We start from the raw sequence: 23,257 nt of genomic DNA, 5'->3' as shown, positions 1-23,257 counted from the left end.
TGAGAAGCTAGTGGAAGAGACTTGGTGAGAGCTGCAGGAGCCATGGACCTGCTGCTGACCAAAGGGGCTCAGCAGATCAGTGACCATGTGCATGAGCTAGTGAGGACTCATCCCTGCACGGACCTCAGAGCTTCATGGCTGCTGCTTCATTTAAACCTTCCTGATCACACATGGATTTCTTTTCAAGCCATACCAACATGGAAGGGAATTCTGGGGAACATAGTTCCCTATATATATATATATATATAGAGAGAGAGAGAGAGAGAGAGAGAGAGAGAGAAGATATAACAATTATAAATATATATGCACCCAATATTGGAGCACTTAGATATATAAAATAAATATTAGCAGAACTAAAAGGAGAAATAGACAGTGATACAGTAATAATAGAGGACTTCAATATCCTACTTTCAACAACTGATAGATCATTCAGACAGAAAAACAATAAGGAAATAGTGGACTTGAATAACACTATAGACCAATGGACCTAGCAGACATATACAGAACATTCCATCCAAAACCAGAAGAAGACACATTCTTTTCAATGCACATGGAACATTCTTCAGGAGAGATTATACATTGGGTCACAAAACAAGTCTTAACAAATTTAATAAGATTGAAGTCATATCAAGTATCCTTCCTAACCACAATGGTATGAAACAAAATCAAAAATAGGAGAAAAATTTATAAATATGTGGAAATTAAACGATATACACCTGTACAACCAACCAATGGGTCAAAGAAGAAATCAAGAGGGAAATAAAAAACTATCTTGAGACACACAAAAATAGAAACACAACATACCAAAACTTATGGGATTCATCAAAAACAATCCTAAGAGGAAAGTTGAGAGTGATAAACACCTACATTAAGAAAAAAGAAAGATCTCAAATAAACAATCTAACTTTACACCTCAGGGAATTAGAAAAAAGAAGGAAAAATAAGTCCAAAGTTAGCAGATGTAAGGAAATAAAGATTAGAGATAAATTTCAAAGACACTAGAAAGACAATTAAAAAGATCAACAAAACTAATAGTTGGGGTTTTTTAAAAAGATAAAACTGAAAAACCTTTAGCTAGACTAACAAAGAAAAAAGGGAGGAGACATTACAAGTGATACTACAGAAATGCAAAGCATCATAAGAGACTGCTATGAAAAACTATACGCCAACAAATAGTATATAACCTATGAGAAGTGGATAAATTCCTAGAAACATACAACCTATCAAGACTGAATCATAAAGAAATAGAAAATCTGAATGGACCAATTGCAAGTAAGGTAATTGAAGCAGTAACCAAAGACCTACCAACAAAGAAAAGCCCAAGACCAGCAGCCTTCATGGGTGAATTCTACCAAACATTTAAAGAAGAACTAGCTACCACTCCTTCTGTCATGGAAGGATGGTGTGTGAAAAACGTAAAAAGAAACTTGGTACTGTTATCACTCTAGATACATGGAAAGATGGTGCAAGGAATATCACAGGAAGTGGTAGAAGAGAGCTGGACAAAAATAAAGCTTTGACCTAAAAAAAAAGCAAGACTTGATCCACATGGAAAGAATAGGTCCTCCACTTGCAGAATTTGTAAAAGTTCTATGCACCAACTGGGTTCTCATTATTGCCAGTGCTGTGCCTACAAAAAGGGCGTCTGCGCTATGTGGGGAAAAAAATTTGGATACCAAAAACTACAAGCAAACGTCTGTCTAGATGTATTGAAGTTTCTGGCTTTCCATATGATTTACTTTTTGCTTTGAATTTTCAAGGCATAACATAGATGTTCAGGTTACAAAATATGTCTTAAAACAATTAGGTTTAATTCAGGGAAGTTGATTCGTATTCATTCTTCTGTTTTCAAGCAGTTCTGAACTGCAACAGTGTAACTAGTTTTCTGTCTTAAGTTGCTTTTTTTCCTTACAAACATCTTATTGAACTGGAATAAGTGGCAAATGTAATGAAAAAAGATTTTCCCAGTTCTATATGTACTTTTTATTTATCATTATATATTATTTTTATCCTTTCTCTCTACTTTATTTGTAGATATTGCAAAAGTGTGAAGGAGATTATTGATATTTGGCTCTGAACCTGGCATCCAGACATGTAATTCTTCCCTCATTCCCTGTTGGTTGCATAGTTCTCAGAATCAGCAGCCCCTTAATTAACTGCAGCTTCATAGGGAATTTAAATATCTGAGACCTTTATTACTGAATTGTTCCTTAAGTAATTAGCCCAGACCCAAATCAAACACAAGTTGTAATTATGATATTTTGTATTTGTTCTTGAAGCCAAAGTGCCATTATCTTTCACATGAGAATGAAAACACAAGGGATACCCTGTATATGTCCACATGAATACACTGGATTTCAGAAAAATACATATTCCATACATTACCTTGAATTCAAACTGTCATGAAAGCCAGGATAACTATGTGCACCCATGATGATATGCAATGAATGAATCACCACTCTTAGGGAAAGTGCTTTGATGCAGAAACCAAACTTTTTTTTTTTTACCTCCTCTACTTCCCCCTCCCCTGCTAAAAATAAATAGAATTTAATTAATTAAAGAAGAACTAATGCCAATATTTCTCAACTTTCCAAACAACTGAAGAGGAGGGAACACTTCCAAACTCATTTTATAAGGTCAGCACTACCCTCATACCAAAGCCAGATAAAGACAGTATAAAAAAAGCAAATTATAGGCCAATATCTCTGATGAACATAAATGCAAAAACCCTCAACAAAATGAGAGAAAACTGAATTAAACAGCACATTAAAAGGATCATGCGGGCTTCCCTGGTGGCGCAGTTGTTAAGAATCTGCCTGCCAATGCAGGGGACACAGGTTCAAGCCCTGGTCCAGGAAGATCCCACATGCCGCGGAGCAACTAAGCCCGTGCTCTACAACTACTGAGCCTGCGCTCTAGAGCCTGTGAGCCACAACTGCTGAGCCCGCGTGCCACAACTACTGAAGCCCGTGCACCCTAGAGCCCATGCTCTGCAACAAGAGAAGCCACCGCAATAAGTACTGCAATGAAGAGTAGCCCCCGCTCTCCGCAACTAGAGAAAGCCCACGTGCAGCAATGAAGACCCAACACAGCCATAAATAAATAAATAAATAAGTTCACTATTAAAAAAAAAAAGGATCATGCACCACAACCAAGTGAAATTTATCCATGGGATGCAAGGAAAATTAAACATATGCAAATCAATAAATGTGATATACTACATTAACAGACTGAAGAATAAGAATTATATGATCATCTCAGTAGATTCCAAAAAAGCATTGACAAAATTCAACATCCTTTTTATGATAAAAACTCTCAACAAATGAGGTATAGAAGGAATGTAGCCCAACATAATAAAGGCCATATATGACAAGCCCACAGCTAACATCATATTCAACAGTGAAAAGCTGAAAGCTGTTCCTCTAGATCAGGAACAAGACAAGGATGCCTACCTTCACCACTTTTTTTTTTTTTTTTTTGGAGTAGAATTGCTTTACAATGTTGTGTTAGTTTCTGCTGTACAATGAAGTGAATCAGCTATATGTATACCTATATCCCCTCCCTCTTGGACCTCCCTCCCACCTCCCCCATCCCACCCATCTAGGTCATCACAGAGCACTGAGCTGAGCTCCCTGTGCTATACAGCAGGTTCCCTCTAGCTATCTATTTTACACATGGTAGTGTATTTATGTCAAACCTAATCTCCCAATTCATCCCACCCTCCCCTTCCCCCACTGTGTCCACATGTCCATTCTTTATGTCTATGTCTCCATTCCTGCCCTACAAATAGGTTCATTTGTACCATTTTTCTAGATTCCACATATATGTGTTAACATATGATATATGTTTTTCTCTTTCTAGCTTACTTCACTCTGTATGACACCACTTCTATTCAATATAGTGCTGGAAATCCTAGCCAGAGCAATTAGACAAGAAAAAGAAATAAAAGGCATACAAATCAGAAAAGAAGTTAAATTCTCCCTGTTTGTAAATGACATAACCTTACATATAGAAAACTCTAAAGAGTTTGCCAAAGATATGTTAGAACTAATAAATGAATTCAGCAAAGTTGCAGGATGCAAAATGAACATGCAAAATTCATTTGCATTTCTATACCCTGACAATGAGCTATCTGAAAAAAGAAATTAAGAAACCACCCCATTTATAATAGCATCAAAAAGAATAAAGTTCTAAGGAATATACTTAACCAAGAACATGAAAGGTCTGTACATTGAAAACTATAAGACAGTGATGAAGGAAATTGGAAAAGGACATAAGTAAATGGAAAGATATGTGTTTATGGATTGGAAGACAATATTTTAAAAATATCCACACTACACAAAGGGATCTACACATTCAATGCAATCTCTATCATAATTCTAATGGCATTTTTCACAGAAATAGAAAAGGTAATTCTAAAATTCATATGAAATCACAAAAGACCTTGAATATCCAAAGGATTCTTGAGAAAGAAGAACAAAGCTTAAGGTATCACACTCCCTGATTTCAAACTATATTACAAAGCTATTAGTAATCAAAACAGTATGGTACTGGCATAAAAACAGACACATAGACCAATGGAACAGAACAGAGAACCCAAAAATAAACTCACACACATACAGTCAATTAATCTTTGACAAGGGTGCCAAGAATACACAATGGGAAAAAAATAGTTTATTCAATAAATGATGTTGGGAAAACTGGATATCCACAAGTGAAAGGATGAAATCAGACCCTTACACCATACAGAAAATTTAACTCAAAATGGATTAAAGACTTAAATGTTAAACCTGAAACCATAAAACTCCTAGAAGAAAACATAGGAGAAAACCTCCCTGACATTGGTTTTGGCAATGATTTTTTGGATTTTACACCAAAAGCACAGACCACAAAAGGAAAAATAAACAACTGGGACTATGCAAACTGAAAAGCTTCTGCACAGCAAAGGAAACAATCAACAAAATGAAAAGGCCACCTACTGAATGGGGGAAAATATTTGCAAAGCATATATATACTAAGAGGATAATATCCAAAGTGTGTAAGGAACTCACACAACTCAATAGCAAAAAAATAAATAAGTAACCCAATTTAAAAATGGGCAAAGGACCCAAGTCGATATTTTTCCAAAGAAGATATACGATATCCAACAGGTATGTGAAAAGATGCTTGACATCACTAATCATTAGGAAAATGCAAATCAAAACCACAATGAAAAGAAAAAAAAAAACCACAATGAGATATCACCTCACATCTGTTAGGATGGCCAACAGGTCATCCTTTTTTTTTTTTTTGGCCTCTCTGCATGGCTTATGTGATCTTAGTTCCCTGACCAGGGATTGAACTCGGGCCCACGGCAGTGAAAGCACTGAATCCCCGAGGATGGCTAATATTAAAAAGACAAGAGCTAACAGGTGTTGAGGAGGATATGGAGAAAAGTGAACCCTCGTACATTGTTGGTGGGATGTAAATTGATACAGACATTATGGAAAACAGTATGGCGGTTTCTCAGAAAATTAAAAATAGTACTACCATATGATCCAGGAATTCCACTTCCGGGTAGATATCCAAAGGAAATAAAATCAGTATTTCAAAGATATATGCACTTCCGTGTTAATTGCAGCATTATTCACAATAGTCAAGATATGGAAACAACCCTAGTGTCCATCAATGGATGAATGGATAAAGAAAATGTGGTACAAATATACAATGGATTATTCACCAATTAAAAAGAAGGAAATCCTACCATTTCGGACAATATGGATGAACCTGGAGGACATTATGCTAAGTGAAATAAGCCAGACACACTATGAACACAAATACTGTATAATCTCACTTACATGTGGAATATAAAAAAGTCAAACTCAGAGAAACAGAGAGTATGGTGCTGGTTGCCAGGGGCTGGGAGGTGGGGGAAATGAGGAGATGTTGGCCAAAGGGTACAAATTTCTGGTTATAAGATGAATAAGCTCTAGGGATCAAATGCACAGCATGGTAACTATAGTTAATAATATTGTATACTTGAAATTTGCTAAAAGATCAGATATTAAGTGTTCTCAACACACACACACACAAAATGGTAACTACAGGAGGTGATGGATGTGTTAATTAGCTTGATTGTGGTAACCATTTCACAACGTATACATATATCAAATCATCACATTGTACATGTTAAATATATACAAATTTTATCTGTTAATTATACTTCCATAAAACTGGATGAGTCAATAAATAAATATTGTCAGGGAGAAAGAAGGGAGAAACAAACCAGATGGTCTGACAAAGATGAATCTGTTTTGCACATTTTGAGAGGTAAATTAATTAGCAGAGCAGTAAGTCTATTCATTCTGTCCCTGAGTAGGTCTACTTGAGGTATCAGAGAAAACAATTTCAGTTGTTTCTGGATTCTGAGAAAACCTGAGAGTCGTGAGGTAGAGCATAGGTGATGGGACACACCTATGTGACGTCTGTCATTGTCCTTCCATCAGTACCTTCTTGGTTCATCCAGGTGTGCACCATTTCCCTCATCAGAATTTCTCCACAGCCCCCTCAAAACAAGCTCCGACAGCACCACTTTTGACCATGAGGCTTTTTTTTGCCTGGTGGGATTAGCTGGATCCCAGTTCAGAATAATGGTTTTGTGGCAATATTTAACACTCTGAATCAAACAGTGGAGAGGGCAGAATGATCTGAAAACAATCACAAGTATTGTGAGAACATACCTTGCATTCAGTTTTTTAGTCAGCTGAGGCCTAATTAGGAGAATAAGGGTCAAGGATCAGACTGGTCAACTCTCATTTATCAAGTGGCATTTAAAAATTGATGGTTTGTTTTATCTCTTATCTGGGTCAGAGTCAGAGGTAAGTTACAGGTACCCCATTTAAAAATATTTTTTAGCCAGGGTGGAAATTCTTGTACAAACCAGTGAAATCCAGAGTGTTAGGTGTCTCCTGAGAAGTCAACACATCATACTCTTAATAAGATATTAGTTACTGGGAGTTTGGTTTGATCACATGGGATGTCCCAATAACAAATGTAAAAAGTGGAAATTATTAACTTTTCACAGTCTACTTAAAGCTAATATTATACCAATCCATATAAAATGTAGGAAACTTGCAATTATATAGGCCATTTACCTCATCCTGTACTTTATATTATAGTTGTCGTATGTGTTATATCTACATAGTTGTCATATGTATTATATCTACATATATTACAGACCCCACAATATACATTTTGCTTTAAACGTTCATGTGTTTTAAAGAAATTGAGAAGAAAAAAGAGTATTTTATATTTATATACATATTTTCAGTGCTCCTAGTCCTTTCTGAAGATCTTTAATTTCACCTGGGATCATTTACCTCTAGCCTGAAAACTTCCTTTAGCTTCTCTTATAGTACAGACCCACTGGCAATAAATTCTCTTAGTTTTCACTTATCTGAAATTGTCTATTTCCCCTCCATTCTTGAAGAATATTTCCATTGGATGTAGAATTACGGGTTGGCAGGTATTACTACCATTGCCATTATTCCAGCACTTTAAAGTTGTTCCATTGTCTTCTGGTCTCCATTATTTATGATAAGTCAGCAAATTATACAAGCTTGAACTGAAAGGGACAGTTCTTTAAATTCCCAACTTTCTACAGACAAGAAGCAGGTTGGCAGAGAAAGCTATTCAGTTACAGACATGAACCATGTTTTATGGGAAAGCATGGATGATTCAGAAGCCAAAGCCAAAAGCCCAAGGGCAGAGCTAAGAGTCATGAAGAACTACTCCCAGGGCCTCTAGACAACACACACTCCCTGCTCCTGGAGCAGAAGGGGGCAGCACGTGTCCTTAGCGAGATTTCAGAAATGCTATGGACCAGTGCTTGCTATGTGTGGGGTTATCTATTGTGGTTATCCTGTCCCTTCCTCACCCTTCCATGTTGGGTGAGCAGGGTGAACTCTTTAGTTCACAGTTCTTCAGATCATGAGGAACTATGCCCAAGAAGCCTCGTCTGCATCTAAATCTGATTTAGTTGACCAGATCCTGGACCTCAAGTCTGGCTGATACCATAAGAGGATGAGACTTTGGGTGGGGAGTACTACGTTTGTTCCCTTTCTTAATTTTTTCCCCTGAAGTTAATAATAGCCTTTGTTATTGTTAATTGCCTTTGTACCTACCCAAACTTTCCAACTCTCCACCAGGTCAATCCCATTAGGGAACATATCAGTTTCTTTTTTTTTTTTCTTCTCTTTTTCATCCCCCCTTGATATACCCATTTTCCTTTCTCAGGGATAGTTGCTCTCTAAGCACCACCGTCATCCTGGGATGTCCCTTTAACTGTCATCCTTGGAATTCCATTTGCCTCTCTCCTGGTTTGGATTCCCCGTCCTGGGTCTCACATCTTCCTCTTTCTTGATTTACATCTTGTTTTGGTGTAGCACATCCTCCAGTTGTTTCATCTGATTGAAAAGACAGCTCAGTGGCAGAGTGCATCATGATGACAGTGTGACATTGTCAGCATTCCTGTCTCTTTTGTCACAGTGTTCCAGTGAAGGCTGCTCTCTCTGTTTGGGGCACAGCTGCCATTCTGGAATCTCCCTTCACCAGCATACTGCAGATTCCCTTCTCTCCTCTTCTGAGTTTGATCTGTTTTCCACAGCCCATATTTCCTACTTTCTTGGCTTATTCCTTCTTTAGTCAGAGAACATCTTCCCCCCAGTGGCTTCCCAAAAATCATGCCTGGGGGGTAAATTTTCTGAGAACTTCCATGTTTGAAAATGTCTTTATTTCACTCTCACACTGGAGTCAGTGTCGTAGTTATTGCTTCTTGCTGACAAGTTTCCTTCCCTCCTCCTTTCTGCTAACAACCTCTGTCCTGTGGTCACATAGTGGCCATGCGACGAGCCTGGGCTACTTGTGGGACAGTTAATGTCCTTCCCTAGGATTGCTCACACTGAGTGGGGCAGAGGAGGAGCTGTAGCCCACTTAGCTGGCATTCCTTGAGGAAGGGACTCCAGTGTGCCTGGTTCCAGGAGTCATCTTGGAGACTGGAGAATGCATCACCACCAGAGAGTGGCAGCACATCCTGGGGCTAAGATGGAAGGCCATCTGCACCACCCTGGGTCCTGAAGCTCTTCCTTCAACTGGAGCATCACAGGAAGGTCCCATGAACTGGGTCCCATGAACCAGGACCAAAGGTCCCATGAATACCTGTTGTGTTCCATGAGTCTCAGTTGGAGATTAATCCTTTGTCAGTTGCTTCATTTGCAAATATTTTCTCCCATTCTGAGGGTTGTCTTTTCCTCTTGTTTATGGTTTCCTTTGCTGTGCAAAAGCTTTTACGTTTCATTAGGTCCCATTTGTTTATTTTTGTTTTTATTTCCATTTCTCTAGGAGGTGGGTCAAAAAGGACCTTGCTGTGATTTATGTCATAGAGTGTTCTGCCTATGTTTTCCTCTAAGAGTTTGATAGTGTCTGGCCTTACATTTAGGTCTTTAATCCATTTTGAGTTTATTTTTGTGTATGGTGTTAGGGAATGTTCTAATTTCATTCTTTTACATGTAGCTGTCCCGTTTTCCCAGCACCACTTATTGAAGAGGCTGTCTTTTCTCCATTGTATATTCTTGCCTCCTTTATCAAAGATAAGGTGACCATATGTGCATGGGTTTATCTCTGGGCTTTCTATCCTGTTCCATTGATCTATATTTCTGTTTTTGTGCCAGTACCATACTGTCTTGATTACTGTAGCTTTGTAGTATAGTCTGAAGTCAGGGTGCCTGATTTCTCCAGCTCCATTTCTTCTTTCTCAAGATTGCTTTGGCTATTCGGGGTCTTTTGTGTTTCCATAAAAACTGTAAAATTTTTTGTTCTAGTTCTGCTGTCACCTGCTTTTGAAAGAAATCCACATGACTGCAGAAGCCCTACTAGATGGTCACTCCTGAACATTCTGCAAGCTTTTCTTTTGGATGGTCACTCCTGAACATTCTGCAAGCTTTCCTTTTTAAATTTAAAAACAACAGCTTTTCTGCTGTTGTTTTGAAATTTAATTATTTTTTCAGTCATTATATTTTCTAAAAATCTTTATACACATTCTTTTAAAATTTCCCCTTATATCATGAGCATTTTCCACATTTACCCACTCTCCATGGAAATGTCATTTTTTATTAATTATATTCAAAGGAAGTTTTATTTACCATCATCCAACAAGTTTTGTTTTTGTTTTGTTTGTTTCTGCAATTATAAATAACCTGGCCACTGACATCTTCATGCTTTTTCTGTATTTAGGATTTTCCTCTTAGAATAGATTTCCAATGATGAATTCATTGAGTCAAAGGGAATAACTATTTTAAAAAGACTGACAAACCAATTTATGAAAGGGTTGTGCCAGTTACATGCCCACCAGCTGGGGCATTTCCCCACATCCTCAACTAACAGCATTCCAAGGTCAAGCTAACTCCACACAGGAGAACAGTATCTCCTTGCTGTGGCTTTGATTTGCATTTCTTTAATCACTGAGGCTGAACATTTCTCAAAAAGTCTATAAGCCAAATTGGTTTCCTCTTCGGAGACTTGTCTGTGTCCTTTGTTCTTTTCATCTTTAGGGGCTCAGGGTTTTTCTGATCAATTTCTTAAGCACTCTGGACAATAATGTTGTCATCATTTGGCCACATTTCCTGCAAATATTTTTCCTATTGTTTGCCATTTTATTTTGAAACCAACTTTGCTTGTATTTTTTTAGTTTATGGGCCATATCTCTTTTATTTTGTGTTGTCTACTGTGACTTCTAACATTAGAAAACGTGCCCCCTTCCAGAGTTGATAGATATCCACTTCTTTTTTTTTTTTTTTTTTTTTTTTTAGGAGAAACTGATAAAATATATTTAAGTCTCTGAATCCCTCTGGATTCCAATCTTCCTCACCTGTTTGGTGGCAGGAGTGAGGAAGGGACCTGGTTTCCTGCTCACCCTGCACCCCTGTCCCCAGCTTCCTGCTCAGTTGGGGGTCCACAGGCTCCGGACCAACGGTTGTCCAGGGGACACGGGTGCTCTTTCTCTAGTCACTGGAGTCATCAGGAGCCCAACCTTCCCCGGCGTCCCCACTTTCTGATCACCTCTCGACTTTTGTTGCTTGCTTGATTTCAAGGCAAGCCTTCTTAGAATTGGCTTTTAAAAACAAAGGCAGAGAAAACCGAGAAGGACCTGAGAGTAAGTGGTCGGCCCAAAAGAATCTGAAAGGCCTCTGAGATCCCGGGAATTAATCATCAGGTGCCTGGAGAAATGTGGTTACCCTGACGTTCTGAAACACTTTCCAAAGTTTATGATTAGACATTTTCGATTTAATTCTGTCTTGCCGTCTCCTGGACAGTGCTGGGCACCCAACGTGCTCAAAAAACACTTGCGGACTGAATGACCGAATGATTCTAGAATCCCTCTTCCCATACTCTGCTCCTCCCTCCCCGAGGGACCCCACTCGCCCAGACACCCCACCGGGAACTCCGGGACACAGCACGGAGGGGTCGCGGAGGAGGGACAGGGGAGGCAGGGGGGCGAGAGAAGGCGGGCCAGCGCTTGGGTGGCAGTCACGAATTCAGGGTGACGACCCCTCCCCCTCACAGGGCTGATGGAGAAGCAAAGTGAGAATTGGGGGGAGGGGGTCAGGAGAGGAGGACAACGGACGGTGGGAGTGCTCGCGGTGTGTGTTGGGGGGAGCGGTGGGAGGAGTGGGAAGAAGAGGGACAGTGAGGAGGTGAGAGACCTCCCCCGCCCCCCACCAGCATCCTGCCCGGCCCGCCCGGCGCTGCTGCCGGCGGCCACTAGAGGGCAGAACTGCGCTGACCAGGAGCTCCCGCGAAGGCCAAGGCAAGAGGGGCGGGGGTTGCCTGACACCCAACCCATACCCGGAGCCCGCGACCCCGGCCCCCACTACCCACCGGGGCGCACCGTAGCACACCCAGGCCACGCTCGCACCCACTGCGCAGGCGGGGAGGCTGAGGCATGGCTCTGCCTCTTATCCTGCGCTCCCCACCCCAGTTCTGGAGGGGATCTGCCGGTCCTGGTCCCTTCCTCCGGCCCCAATCCGAACCCGCCGCCTGGGCGGGCAGTGGCCGCCGAGACCCGACTCCGCCTCTGACGTCAGCCCCGTGCCCCAAATAACTTCCTCCCGGAGCCGCTTCCGTGGCGGCCGCAAGTCCCGGACACGGCCAGCCGCGCCCAGGGCAGGGTCACCCGGGACGGTCATCCCGGCCCGGCCTTCCCAGAGCCAGCTTCCGCCCCGCCCACCCCGGCCCTCGGGCTCCGGGAAGCCCCACCCCCACCCCCACCCCCCGCCCCCGGCCCAGGGGAGGAGGGTGCCGACCCGGGGACGGGAGGGAGGCGGGGGGGAGGGAGGTCATGGCCACCTTGGGGCCGGTCCTGGGACTGCTGGGACCCAGTTCCTGGAGGGAGGGCCGGTGAGAGCGCTGGGGTCCGCTGGGGACCCCGCTCCGGACTCCCTCCCTGCTCTCCTTTGTTCCATAAGCACAGGTGACCTGGACCTTTCCGTGCCCATCCCCCCTCCCCCCAAAGTGTAAGCCCCAGTCCTGGACTCTGTTTCATTCACTGATGTCCGGTACATAGTAGATGCTCAATAAATATGAATGAACAAATGAATGAATGAAACAGGGAGGGTCTCATGGGCGGACTGTAGTCAGCTTATGTGGGGCCTGTGGTCAGTTGGGGGATGCGGTCAGCCATGGTGGGGGGTGGAACCCCATGCCACAAGCACCTAAATGGGGCAGATGCACCTTGGCCCCCAAACCCCAAGGTGTCTTAGGGTGAGGGGTCTGGCCCCTTGGGGTTCAGGGCCAGGTCATGGAGGAGTCGGGGTTCTGGGGTGCCTCCTTCCTGCTGAGAGGAACTGGGCGGGCCAGGCTGACAGGTCCAGCGGCATAGCCGAGCTGACACTCATCTCCAGCATATAACCCCACTTCATGGAGCCCCGAATGTTGTGCTAGTGTTCACGGAGCTCCTGCCACTGCTGTCCCCTGCCTGGCAGGCACTCCAGCCAGGCCAAGACCATGAGGCAGGTGCCGGCTGTGGCCCTGCTCCTGCTCCTGCTGCTGCTGCGGTTTGGTGAGTCTTAGAGGCTGCAGGGCCCCTCTCTCCTACCTGGAGCTGTAGCTAAGCACCCCACTCCCTGGCCAGGCCTGGGGCTGCAGCATGGGCCTCTCCTCCCTGCCCCAGGGGGGAAGGTTCCAGACGTCCCACCTGGGGGAGTGAAGTGGGGAAGGTTGAATGGGGGTGTGGATGCAGGCCCGGGAGGAGCCCGGAGGCAGTAACCATAACCCTGCTCCCCTTGCCTTGGGCAAGCACGGCCAAGCTCTGGGCTTGGAGCTTCTGCTTCCTCTCATCTGGGCCTCTCTCCCTTCTCCAAGGGCTGCATGGGTGCAGGATCTGAACTCGAAACCGCTGGCCTCCAATCCCTGGGCCACTGTTCGCTGGGCCCAGGAGGGGTAGCTGAGCTGCTGCCTGAGCCTGGGAGCCTCGGGAGGCTGGCGAGGGCTTAGCAGGGAGCAGGGGGACAGGGGGGCAGGCTCCAGCTCCCACCAGAGAGGGAGAGTATGGGAGGAGCAGGCCCTGAACCCCTGTCCCCTCTCCCAATCATGGGTCAGGGTTAGCAGGTGCCAGCCAGGGCGCCCCACCTGCAGGCCCCTCCCAGTGGGCGGGCTGCTCTCTGCCAGGGAAACTCTCCCGCATTCCTGGGCCACCTCACTTCCCTGTCCTTAAGTCACCTCCCAGGGCCAGGCCGGGTCACCCCAGGCTGCAACTCAGCCAGGGCTCCAGGCTTTCCACCAGGGGAGGAGGGCACCAGGGCGGCACCTTGGTGGGGAGGCCCCAGCCTCCCTGGGCTCCACAGGGCCTCCCCAGGTCTCTCTGCCTGGCCTACCTCTCCTGGCCTCCTGGTTCAAGAACCACAGCGTTCTTTGAGGGAGCCCATCTCCGCCAGGGTGTGTAACACCGTGATTGCTCCTGGTGGGTTGAGAAACCAAGGTCATCGCCAAAATGGAAACAGCGGCCTGCACTTGGCTCTCAAACAGCTGTGACCAGAGGCCTGAACTCCTTCAACACTGTCCTTGCCCCTCATCCCTGGCTGTTCCCTCCTAGAGCCTTGGGTCTCTCCTATCTATCCCCACTAGCAACTAGCTACAGGAGCATGAGGGCCCTGGGCCCAGAGGAGGGGCCTGACACCCCCACCAGCTCACTCAGCCCCTATAGGACGCCCACCCTGCAGAGCCCAGGTCTCCACATCACCCATTCCCGGTCAGCCATGCTCCCACAGCTGCTCCCATTCTCTCCCTCTTATACATTCCCCGGGCTCAGGCCCCATGGATGTGGGCTCTGCCTTCACAGAGCTCCTGAGCCCATAGGTGAGATGAGACAACAATTCTACACCCAGGGCAAGGTAAGCAGAGCTCTGTGAGGCCAGGCGGGAGGACAGAAAGCTCAGAAGAGGGAGCCAGGCTTCCCAGACAGTGCAAGCAAGAAAGGCTGCCTGGAGGAGGAAGCATTTCAGTTAGGCCTGATCTGGATTAGGACCATATAGAATCTGGATTTGTAGACACCAGGAGGAAAGGGGTGTTGTGGGCAAACTTTCAGAGGCCGGAAGGCTCAGTCCGAATGAGAAGCAGAGTTGCATTAGGCTGGGGTGAGGAAGACTGCAGAGCTCCAACGGGGTGGGGGGTGGGTGTGCTGCCAGGCAGGGTGCGAGTGCCCTTGATCCTGGGAGCAGGCAGTGGAGGATCCATCTGCATGTGTGGGAGGGGGGATGGCTGTGGGGAGGATCTGGACAAGGCTCTGGAAAAGTCCCACAGGGAGGGAACAAGCCTGAAAGCACGTTAATGCCGCCGAGGACAAGGTGAATGGGAGCATCTTGCCAGCAGAAGCATCAGCCTTAGAAAGAGCACGGGGTCTGGTGTTATCAATCTAATTAAATCATATTATACTAAGATGAGGGGCTGGAGGGAACTGCCCTCCCGGGGGCATTTGCATTTTAAAAAGGCACCTCATTAATACAAATCAATGTCCAGGCAGAATTCCTGCTCCCCCTCACCCCCCCGCTGGCCTGGGCTGACTACTTCCACCCTCACATTTCTGCTTGGCACCTCTACTTTGAAGAGTGGCCAGTCCTGCCTGTGCCTCCTCAGCCCCCTCCTCCTCCTCTTGCTCCAAGCACAGCTCCCCCCCACAACCGCTTCTTCATCCAGCACCCCCAGCATTGGGGAGTGCACCCCTTAGACTGCAAGAATGTGGGTCTCGTAAAAATCCCCAGGGTCCTTGGGCACCCCTTAGAGAGGCGTGGCTCAGCCTGGTCGTTTCCTGCCCCCAGGGCCCCTCAGCTGCCTGGGACTGGTTACCAAGAGGGGCTGGTGTATAGGGGGAATACTGAGGGCTGAGGTGGGGAGAGGCTGTCCTGAGCCCCCCATCCCAGCTCTGATCAGATCTGCCCCCAGTGAACCAGATATGCGAGTGGGGCTCTCTCTACAGGGCGGGTATTTCTGGAGTGTTGCTGGCACTGGGCTGGGGACTGTCGGCCTGGCTGGGGTTTCTGGGCTGGGGGGGGTGGGTCCTGTCAAAGCCAAGTAGCAGGCCCTGTGCCTATGTCCAGAGACATGGGGGCAATGGATCCTGGGGAGATGGAGGCCATTACCGAACGGTCCCACCCTCACCCCTCCCCTGTCCCTCGCATGGGCAGGGGTGCCATGGCCCAACAGGGTGCCGTGGGCTCCAACTGCAAGCATGCTGGAATGTCTGAGAGACCGGTTGGCTCTTGGGAATCTGGAATCTTGGGAGGACTGACCCACAACCACTGGCTGGCCTCTCTCTACTCCCCAGAGACCCGAGTAGCTGGGCTGTTGCCCCAGGACTCCAGCCAGACATGGAGCCTCTCTCCCTCTATCTCGTCCTTCATCCCAGCCCCAGGCTGGTGGAGAGGGGTAGGGAGGGAGACCCCACAGCACCAGGGCTGAAGGCTGGATGCTCCTCAGAGCTTCCGACCAGGACGAGTGTGGGGTGTGGAGGGAAGGCCCTGTGGGGACAAGAAGGAGCCCTCCTGCCCCAAACAGGAGAGTCAGCCCTGACAGGGTCCCCTCACTGGCATCTCCTGATTGTTTCCCCCTGTGGCAAGGGGCTTGTCTGCCCTTGCAGGTGAGCTCTGGCCCACAGGCCTGGTCTGTACACATCTTGGGGGCCGGACCTGTGGGGAACTGAAGGCCACTGGCCTCTCCTGCCAGGTCCCCCTGTGGGCTGTCCTGCTGAGTCCTCAGGAGGTTGCATGTGGAGCAGATGAGGGGCTACGCTGACCAGCAGTGGTGGGGGTGGCGGGGAGGAGCAGACCTCAGCTTCAGCTAAGTTGGCTGATCACCCTCTTTTTTCTCATTTCCAGGGACTCAGGAGGCTGAGGCATTAATTGGTAAGCATCCAAGTCCCCTGGGTCGGGGGATAGGAGTGGGCTTGTCTGAGAGCTGCAAGACTAATCAGAAACCCACACCCTCACACACCCCCGGAATGAGACCCAGAATGAATGGGCCGGGCACAGGGAATCCCACAGTGCGGGAAAGTTGTGGAGCCCAGGCAGGAGTGGAGGGGGAAGGTCTGACACACAGTGTAGGTGGCACAAGAGGGCCATCAAGGCAGGAAGCATGGAGAAGGGGGGCAGGGAAAGCAACAGAAAAGAAGCTAAATCTAAAGACAGATTTGGAAGACCACTCACCTACCCTACGTGGGACCCTCCCAACACCCACTGACCTTCTGGGAGCCCATTTGTCAGGCTCTGTGATAAGACCTTTACCCGTGTTATCTCACTCCCCGCCCCAGGTAGGTCTGATGTCACCATTTCACAGGTGAAAGGAGTGGGGCCCATGGGGGTGGGGGGCTTTCCCACAGCTGGGAAGGGTCTGCCTGTGTCAGAGGCTGACCTGATGCCCAGGCCTCTGACTTGCCTAAGGTCCCCAAGCAGGTCAGGGGCAGGGAGGCCGGGAAGTGAACAGAATGTGAAAGTGTGGGTTTGGGGGTATGGAATCAGAGCCGATGGAACTGGCCCCCAGTGAGCGCACCCCTGGCTGTGTTCCCCTAGCCTGCGGGAGCCCGAGGATGCTGAACCGGATGGTGGGCGGGCAGGACGCCTTGGAGGGCGAGTGGCCATGGCAGGTCAGCATTCAGCGAAATGGAAGCCACTTCTGCGGGGGCAGCCTCATCACAGAGCGGTGGGTCCTCACCGCAGCGCACTGCTTCTCCAAGTGAGTTGGCTGAGCCCCCACGCTCCCCCTCCCCACCCCTCGCCAGCACAGCCAGCCTCCCTCCCCACCAGGGGCGCAGATAATGCAGACAAAACAACACCTCCCACACCTACCCAACCCCACAAAACGCCCAGCTTCAGCACCGCGGACAGCGCCGACCCGCTGCAGTGTGGGGCGCTCAGGCTGACCACCTATGGGGGGCGGGTTCGGTCTGCATTATCTGAGCTTTCCCTACCAGAGCTCCCTTTAGGTCCAACCTCGGGGCCAACTTCCAGCAGCAACCCCTGCTTCCCGGCTCTTGCTCCCCCCCAGCCCAGCTGGGAGGGGTCCACTCTCCTACTGCTGGTCTCACCAGTGAGGTGCTTTGCCAGACCTGGGGCCTGCCCCTGCCGATGCTGGCAGGCTCCTCCCATGCCCTGGCCCTCTTCCCCGTCCCCCTCCCACACCTCAAATATAAGACACTCCCTTTCTGGCTGGGACTCTGGGTACAGGTGGACTAGAGCAGAATGGCCTTAAGGTCACCTATGCCGTCCCTAACCAAAGGGCCAAGTCACCCAATCCCTACTACCATACTATGACCCACTTGGTCCTAGACCTTCAGGGTTTCCCAAGCATCTTGCCTCTTGCCTCACCACAGCTCTGCAATTCTTTTAAAACCTCACATCTTAAGTTCAGATATTTGGGCTCAGAGGGAGCAGGCGGCTTGCCTAAGGCTAGGCCCAACCCCCAGATGCACCCTGGTGGGTGATCATCTCCTTCAACCCTCACAGCAAGCCTTTCAGGTGGGGACTGTAAGTGTCCCCATTTCACAGACAAGGAAACTGAGTCACAGAGAACTTGCTGGGTGACTTGCCCAAGGTCGCCGGGCTGGCCGGGGTATAGCTGGGAATTAAAGTCAGGAATTAAAGCTGCTTCAGCTTCTACCCCCTTACCCACCTCATCCTGATGTATGTCCCACTGGAGATTACTTTTTTGAAGACAATGTGCAGAGAGAGATGTTGGCACCATGGGGGGCCTAGAGGGAGCCCAACTCCTCCCTCTTTCCCGTCTCCATTTAACTTCCACCAACTCCATCTGTGAAGCCCTTGTGGGGCTGCCTCACACCAGCTCTCTGCTCTCCCACCAGCACCTCTGAAACATCCCTGTACCAGGTCCTGCTGGGGGTGCGGCAACTGGTGAAGCCAGGGCCGCACGCCATGTACGCCCGGGTGAAGCGGGTCAAGAGCAACCCCCTGTACCAAGGCATGGCCTCTAGTGCCGATGTGGCTCTGGTGGAGCTGGAGGCACCTGTGACCTTCAACAATTACATCCTCCCTGTGTGTGTGCCTGACCCCTCAGTCGTCTTTGAGACGGGCATGAACTGCTGGGTCGCCGGCTGGGGCAGCCCTAGTGAACAAGGTAATGGGGCAGGGCCAGGGCAGAATGCGGGACATGCCTAGAGAAGGCAGCGTGGGGGCCACTCTGAACCAACAATCTTTTTCTGTTGATATTGGTGCACATGATCTCTACTCAAATGGGTGGAGTAGGTACGGGAAAGGGGCAGCAGACTCAGGAAGAGGAGCCATGGGGAAGTGGAGAGTGGGGAATAGAAAGAGCCCAGGCTGGTGGGTGGGAGGAGGGAAGAAGGAATTCTGTCCCACAAAGCCCCCAGCCAGAAGAGAAGGTCTAAACGCAAGCGAGAAACGGGGAGGGACAGAGTTGTGGTTTTCGAGAACCCAGGGCCCCGGAGTCCTTAGTAAGACTGTCCACTGAGCCGCAGGCTGTGTCTCCCCTCCCTAGACCACCTGCCCAACCCCCGGATCCTGCAGAAACTCGCTGTGCCCATCATTGACACGCCCAAGTGCAACCTGCTCTACAGCAAGGATTCCGAGTCCAGCTTCCAGCCGAAAACCATCAAGGATGACATGCTGTGTGCTGGCTTCGCCGAGGGCAAGAAGGACGCCTGCAAGGTAGGGACCAGGGTGGGCCGTGCCAAGGCTGAGCCCTGCTCCCCAGGCCCCAGTCAAGGTGGAAGCCAGCCCACCTGGGACAAGGGATAAGGCCCCAGGAGGTGGGCCCATGGGGTCCAGACAGGGCTGTGCATTTGACCAGCTGGGAAAGCAGATTCCTGGACCCCACCCAGGGGGAGTCAGGCAGCAGGTCTGCAGTGGGACCCAGGAAACTGCATTTTCAACACACTCTCCTGAGGTGAATCAGGGTGGATAGTCTGGGGATGCTAGAGAAATGGGCACCCCAGGTCAGAGAGGAAGGACTGGGTGGCGGGGTGGGGGTGGGGGGGTGGGTCCTGGGCAGGGAAGAACAGATAAAGGGAGGCAGACAGGCATGTGTGCACCCATGTAGCTGCAAAGCCTGGCTCTTGGGCCTCCGTGGACTCTAACGGTACCTCTTCTTCACCTGCAGGGAGACTCGGGGGGCCCCCTGGTATGCCTTGTGGGTCAGTCATGGCTGCAGGCTGGGGTGATCAGCTGGGGTGAGGGCTGCGCCCGCCGGAACCGCCCAGGTGTCTATATCCGGGTCACCTCCCACCATAACTGGATCCATCGGATCATCCCAGAACTGCAGTTCCAGCGGGCTAGCTCGGGTGGCCAGAAGCGGGACCCCCGGGGCCAGCAGCCCCTCAGTCGGAACTTTGCACCCTTCCTGGCAGCTCATGCCATCCTCCTGGTCCTCATGGCCCTGCTCACCTTCCTCTGAGCTGCGCTCAGGCCAGTGGGCCAGTGGCGCCCCGGGGCCTATGGTGTACATTTGTAAATAGCTCTCCAATTCTCCCTACTCTCTAATGCCCACTTATTTCTATTTATGTTCACTCTCTAATAAAACCCCAACCTCAGTGCCGGCTGCCTGGGTGTAGACCCTCCGGGAAGGAGGGGGCTGGTGCTGGGCAGGGCGTGTGGCAGACGAGGCTCCCCAGTGGAAGAAGCTACAGCAGGCACACTGGAGGCTAGACATCACCGAGTCCTGTGACACCTGTGGCCTGACCCCCTCACAGGGGCTTCCCTGCTCCCCCCCGCCTCAGCATCCTTGCCAACGTGGTCGTCACCATGAGTGTTGCCAAGGGGTGCCCTGTGCTGGGCACTGGGGACAGCAACAGATACCGGCGGGGGCCCGGCAGAGGGTCCTGAAGGAGGGGGGGCTCTGCGGGGCGTGGGGGAGCACAGCCCCCACTGCCTATGTCTGAATCACCCTGAACTTCTCTTGGCTGTCACACAGAGGAGGCAAGGCCCAGGCCACTCGGGGCCGTGGAGGTCGGCAGGACAGGCCCCCCAACCGAGACAGGCCAAGGCTTCGGCAGCTCCCTGGGCCAGGACCCCCTCCTTCTTCCTTCCGCAAAGTCTGGGGTTCAGGCCATCCCTGCAGCAGTCTTTAATGGTTTCTTCGAGGACCCCTGGGGAATTCAGGAATGAGCTGCTATCCTGCACAGAGAGCCTGGTGCTTGGCCCTGCCCCCAGGGGCCCCACCCCAGCTCTGCTGCCCCCTCTCGTCCCTTGTCCTGTCAGTAGCTCCACGCCATCCCCCTCCCAGTCCTCCCGTGATGGCCTGTGGCCACCAGGAATCTACCAGGAATAGGTCTCAGAGCCCAGGCCCCAGCTCGCTCTGGCCCTGCCTGTCCTGGCCGCGATGGTGCGGCTGCCCACGGAGGTGGCCCCAGGTTCTCAGCCTGGCCCAGCGTGTCCACGGCAGGCCTTCTGCGGTTGGACGGTCAGCTCCCCAGTGTGGGCCGATTCCTGAAAGGCACCCAGCTTCCTGCCGTGCTCAGTGACCATGAACAGACGAGAGGCCTGAGAGGGCACACCACACACGCACACCCATGCTCACATGCTAGTACACGCCCACACTTGCACACCCACACACGGAGAAACACACACGTACGCGAGCTCGTGCACAGGCCCAGCTGGCCCGGCAGGTGCTGGGAGAAAGCAGGCCTGGGTATTTATGGAACGTATCAATAAGCACTTAGCAGGCACCTGCTGTGGACCGGCCCCGGGGATGGAGTGGGGAACACACACTGAATTCGCCTCTGCTCTGCTTTGCCTGGGCATGTTTCTGCCAGGCAGGGAGCACTGCTTGGTGGCCCTCCAGGGACTGGGCCATCTGAGGGCTTCTTCTCCAGAGCAGAGATGGATTCTGAGTCCCGGCGGGGAAGGTGGGGGCGCGGGGCAGCAGGTGCACTGAGGCCTGATGGGGGGACGACCGGGCTGTGGGTGTCCTGAGAGTGGCCCCAGGGACAAGTTCTGGGTCATCTTGGCTGGGAGCAGGGGCTGGCCTGGGTCCTGCAGCTTTGGAGAGAGGCGACGCTGCTGTGGGGAATAGAAAGAGCTTCAGGTCCTGCAGTGATGGGGGTCAGAGGAGGTTAGGTGGCCCATCTGCCACGTCTGTGGTGAGAGGCCAGGATGGAGCCCAGGTGAGGGCCAGGCCCCCCTTGGAGGAGGACTTGCCACCCCGCCCCTGCCTCCTCTTCCTGCTGTCCTAGCTTTCTGAGTGCCCTGGGGTCCCCCATCACCCCACCATCCTCCTGCCTCTGCTACAGGGCAGGGGTCTGGTCAGGGTCCTGTGGGCCTAACAGGGAGGAGGGGCGAAGATGTCAGGGCAGCCCAGTGCTCCCCAGTGACGCCCCACCCAGCCGGGCTGGGAGGGCAAGGCTAGGGTCCTGGGTGGGTCCCAGGTGGTGGCCAGTGTGCGACCCTAGGGCACAGATCCCCCACGCCCTGGGCTCCCCAAACCCAGCGTGGACACTCAACGAGACAGCTGCAGGAGGGGAAGGGATACACTCGTGCAGAGACTAGGGGTTTAAAGGGAAGCAAGTTTATTCACGCTGTTCACAGTGCGCTCAGTGCTGTGAAGAAGCGGAAGGAGAGAAGTGCCCCCAGCTGTCACGGGTCCCCTCTCCCACCTGGGTGGGGTGCCGCTCAGACACAACTTTCTATGCTGCCCCCAAGCAGCGCCTCAGAGCCACCGCCTGGTGGGTGGGGGCCCCACCAGGGCCCCACCGGCTGCAGGGAGAAGGCTTTGGAGTGACAGCTGGCTGGCACAGACCACCAAGCCGTGGCAGGCGGAGGGAGCGGGGCCCAGCCCAGGGCAGGGCCCACCTTGCAGCAACCAGAGCGGCCGGCAGGTGAAGCCACAGGAGGGGGCCACAACCGAGCCTGGAAATCCATGTGCGCACACACCATACTGCACGCTCGGGAACATAAGGCTTAAGATCAGCCTGTGGGAGCCCCAAGAAGGAAAACCGCTGGGCCAGGACCCCAGGACCCCTGACCCCTTCTGGCCTCAAGGATCAGGGGTCAGCCACGGTCCTGACGCCAACACCTGGAGCAGGCAGGGGTGCAAATCAAAGCCCCCCCAAACCAGAGACACCATCCCAACCCAGGGGTTGTACACCAGCGTCCAGATTTGCAGTTTGTCTCAGGGAAGCACGGCTCAGTCCAAAGGTGCCAGAGTGGCACTGCCTCTGCTCATAGACACCAGCCCTGGAAACACGACAGACACTCCAAGAAGGCTGAGAGTTTGGGTTGCAGGAGACTCCGGCATCTTGGGGTCAAAGACATCCTACCCAACCTCTGGGAGCCAGAGCTCTCCAGGGAACACGGGGAACGGGAATTTCCTCAAAGCCTTGGCGTCCCGGGAGTTTCCGAAGAGCCACCACCAGGGGGAGCCAGAGTGGCTGTGGGGGATGGGGGCTCAGGGAATTTCAGAGAAATTTCTCTGAAGCTGGTGCTTCTGGCCAGGGAAAGAGACAAGACAGGTGCACACGCTTGACGCAACGAGGCATCAGTACTTTTTAAAAAGTCACTTGAAGATGATCTCCTTGGCCCAAGGATGGGGGCACGATACCACCAAGAGATGATGGGTGAGGGGCCGGGGGCTGGCCCGGCCGAGCGGGGAGACGGGCCTGTGCTGCTCTAACCTGCCAGCCCCAGGCTGGACAGTGACACAGGCGGCAGGCCCGGGGCTGCCGCAAGCCCAAGGCGGCGCTTCCGCAGTAGTGGCTCTTCCGTGC

General features: G+C 50.3%; 1 protein-coding gene and 1 pseudogene across 2 annotated transcripts; both read left to right on the top strand.

Annotated features, from left to right (window-relative positions):
• Window positions 1-283: 283 nt before the first annotated feature.
• On the top strand, window positions 284-12,222 carry LOC309613772 (cysteine-rich PDZ-binding protein pseudogene; annotated as a pseudogene). Its single transcript has one exon. The product of its transcript is annotated as a cysteine-rich PDZ-binding protein pseudogene (transcript).
• A 162-nt stretch (window positions 12,223-12,384) lies between these two features.
• PRSS27 (serine protease 27) lies at window positions 12,385-20,086 on the top strand. Its single transcript, XM_082360729.1, has 6 exons — window positions 12,385-13,093; window positions 16,404-16,430; window positions 17,094-17,256; window positions 18,383-18,654; window positions 19,036-19,205; window positions 19,657-20,086. Exons 1-6 carry the CDS (start codon window positions 13,039-13,041, stop codon window positions 19,948-19,950), a joined length of 981 nt encoding a protein of 326 aa, XP_082216855.1. The 5' UTR covers window positions 12,385-13,038; the 3' UTR covers window positions 19,951-20,086.
• Window positions 20,087-23,257: the final 3,171 nt, after the last annotated feature.

Source organism: Balaenoptera borealis (assembly GCF_965194805.1).
Source record: "Balaenoptera borealis genome assembly, chromosome: 16".
Classification (NCBI taxonomy): domain Eukaryota; kingdom Metazoa; phylum Chordata; class Mammalia; order Artiodactyla; family Balaenopteridae; genus Balaenoptera; species Balaenoptera borealis.
This window is presented reverse-complemented; position numbering and strand designations above follow the sequence as displayed.

Bases quoted from the DNA above. Each gene is read 5' to 3' on its own strand.
- PRSS27 (XM_082360729.1), top strand. From the start codon at position 13,039: ATGAGGCAGGTGCCGGCTGTGGCCCTGCTCCTGCTCCTGCTGCTGCTG. The intron at 16,431-17,093 runs GTAAGCATCCAA...GTGTTCCCCTAG, and splicing joins GGAGGCTGAGGCATTAATTG to CCTGCGGGAGCCCGAGGATG. The intron at 18,655-19,035 runs GTAATGGGGCAG...TCCCCTCCCTAG, and splicing joins GGGCAGCCCTAGTGAACAAG to ACCACCTGCCCAACCCCCGG.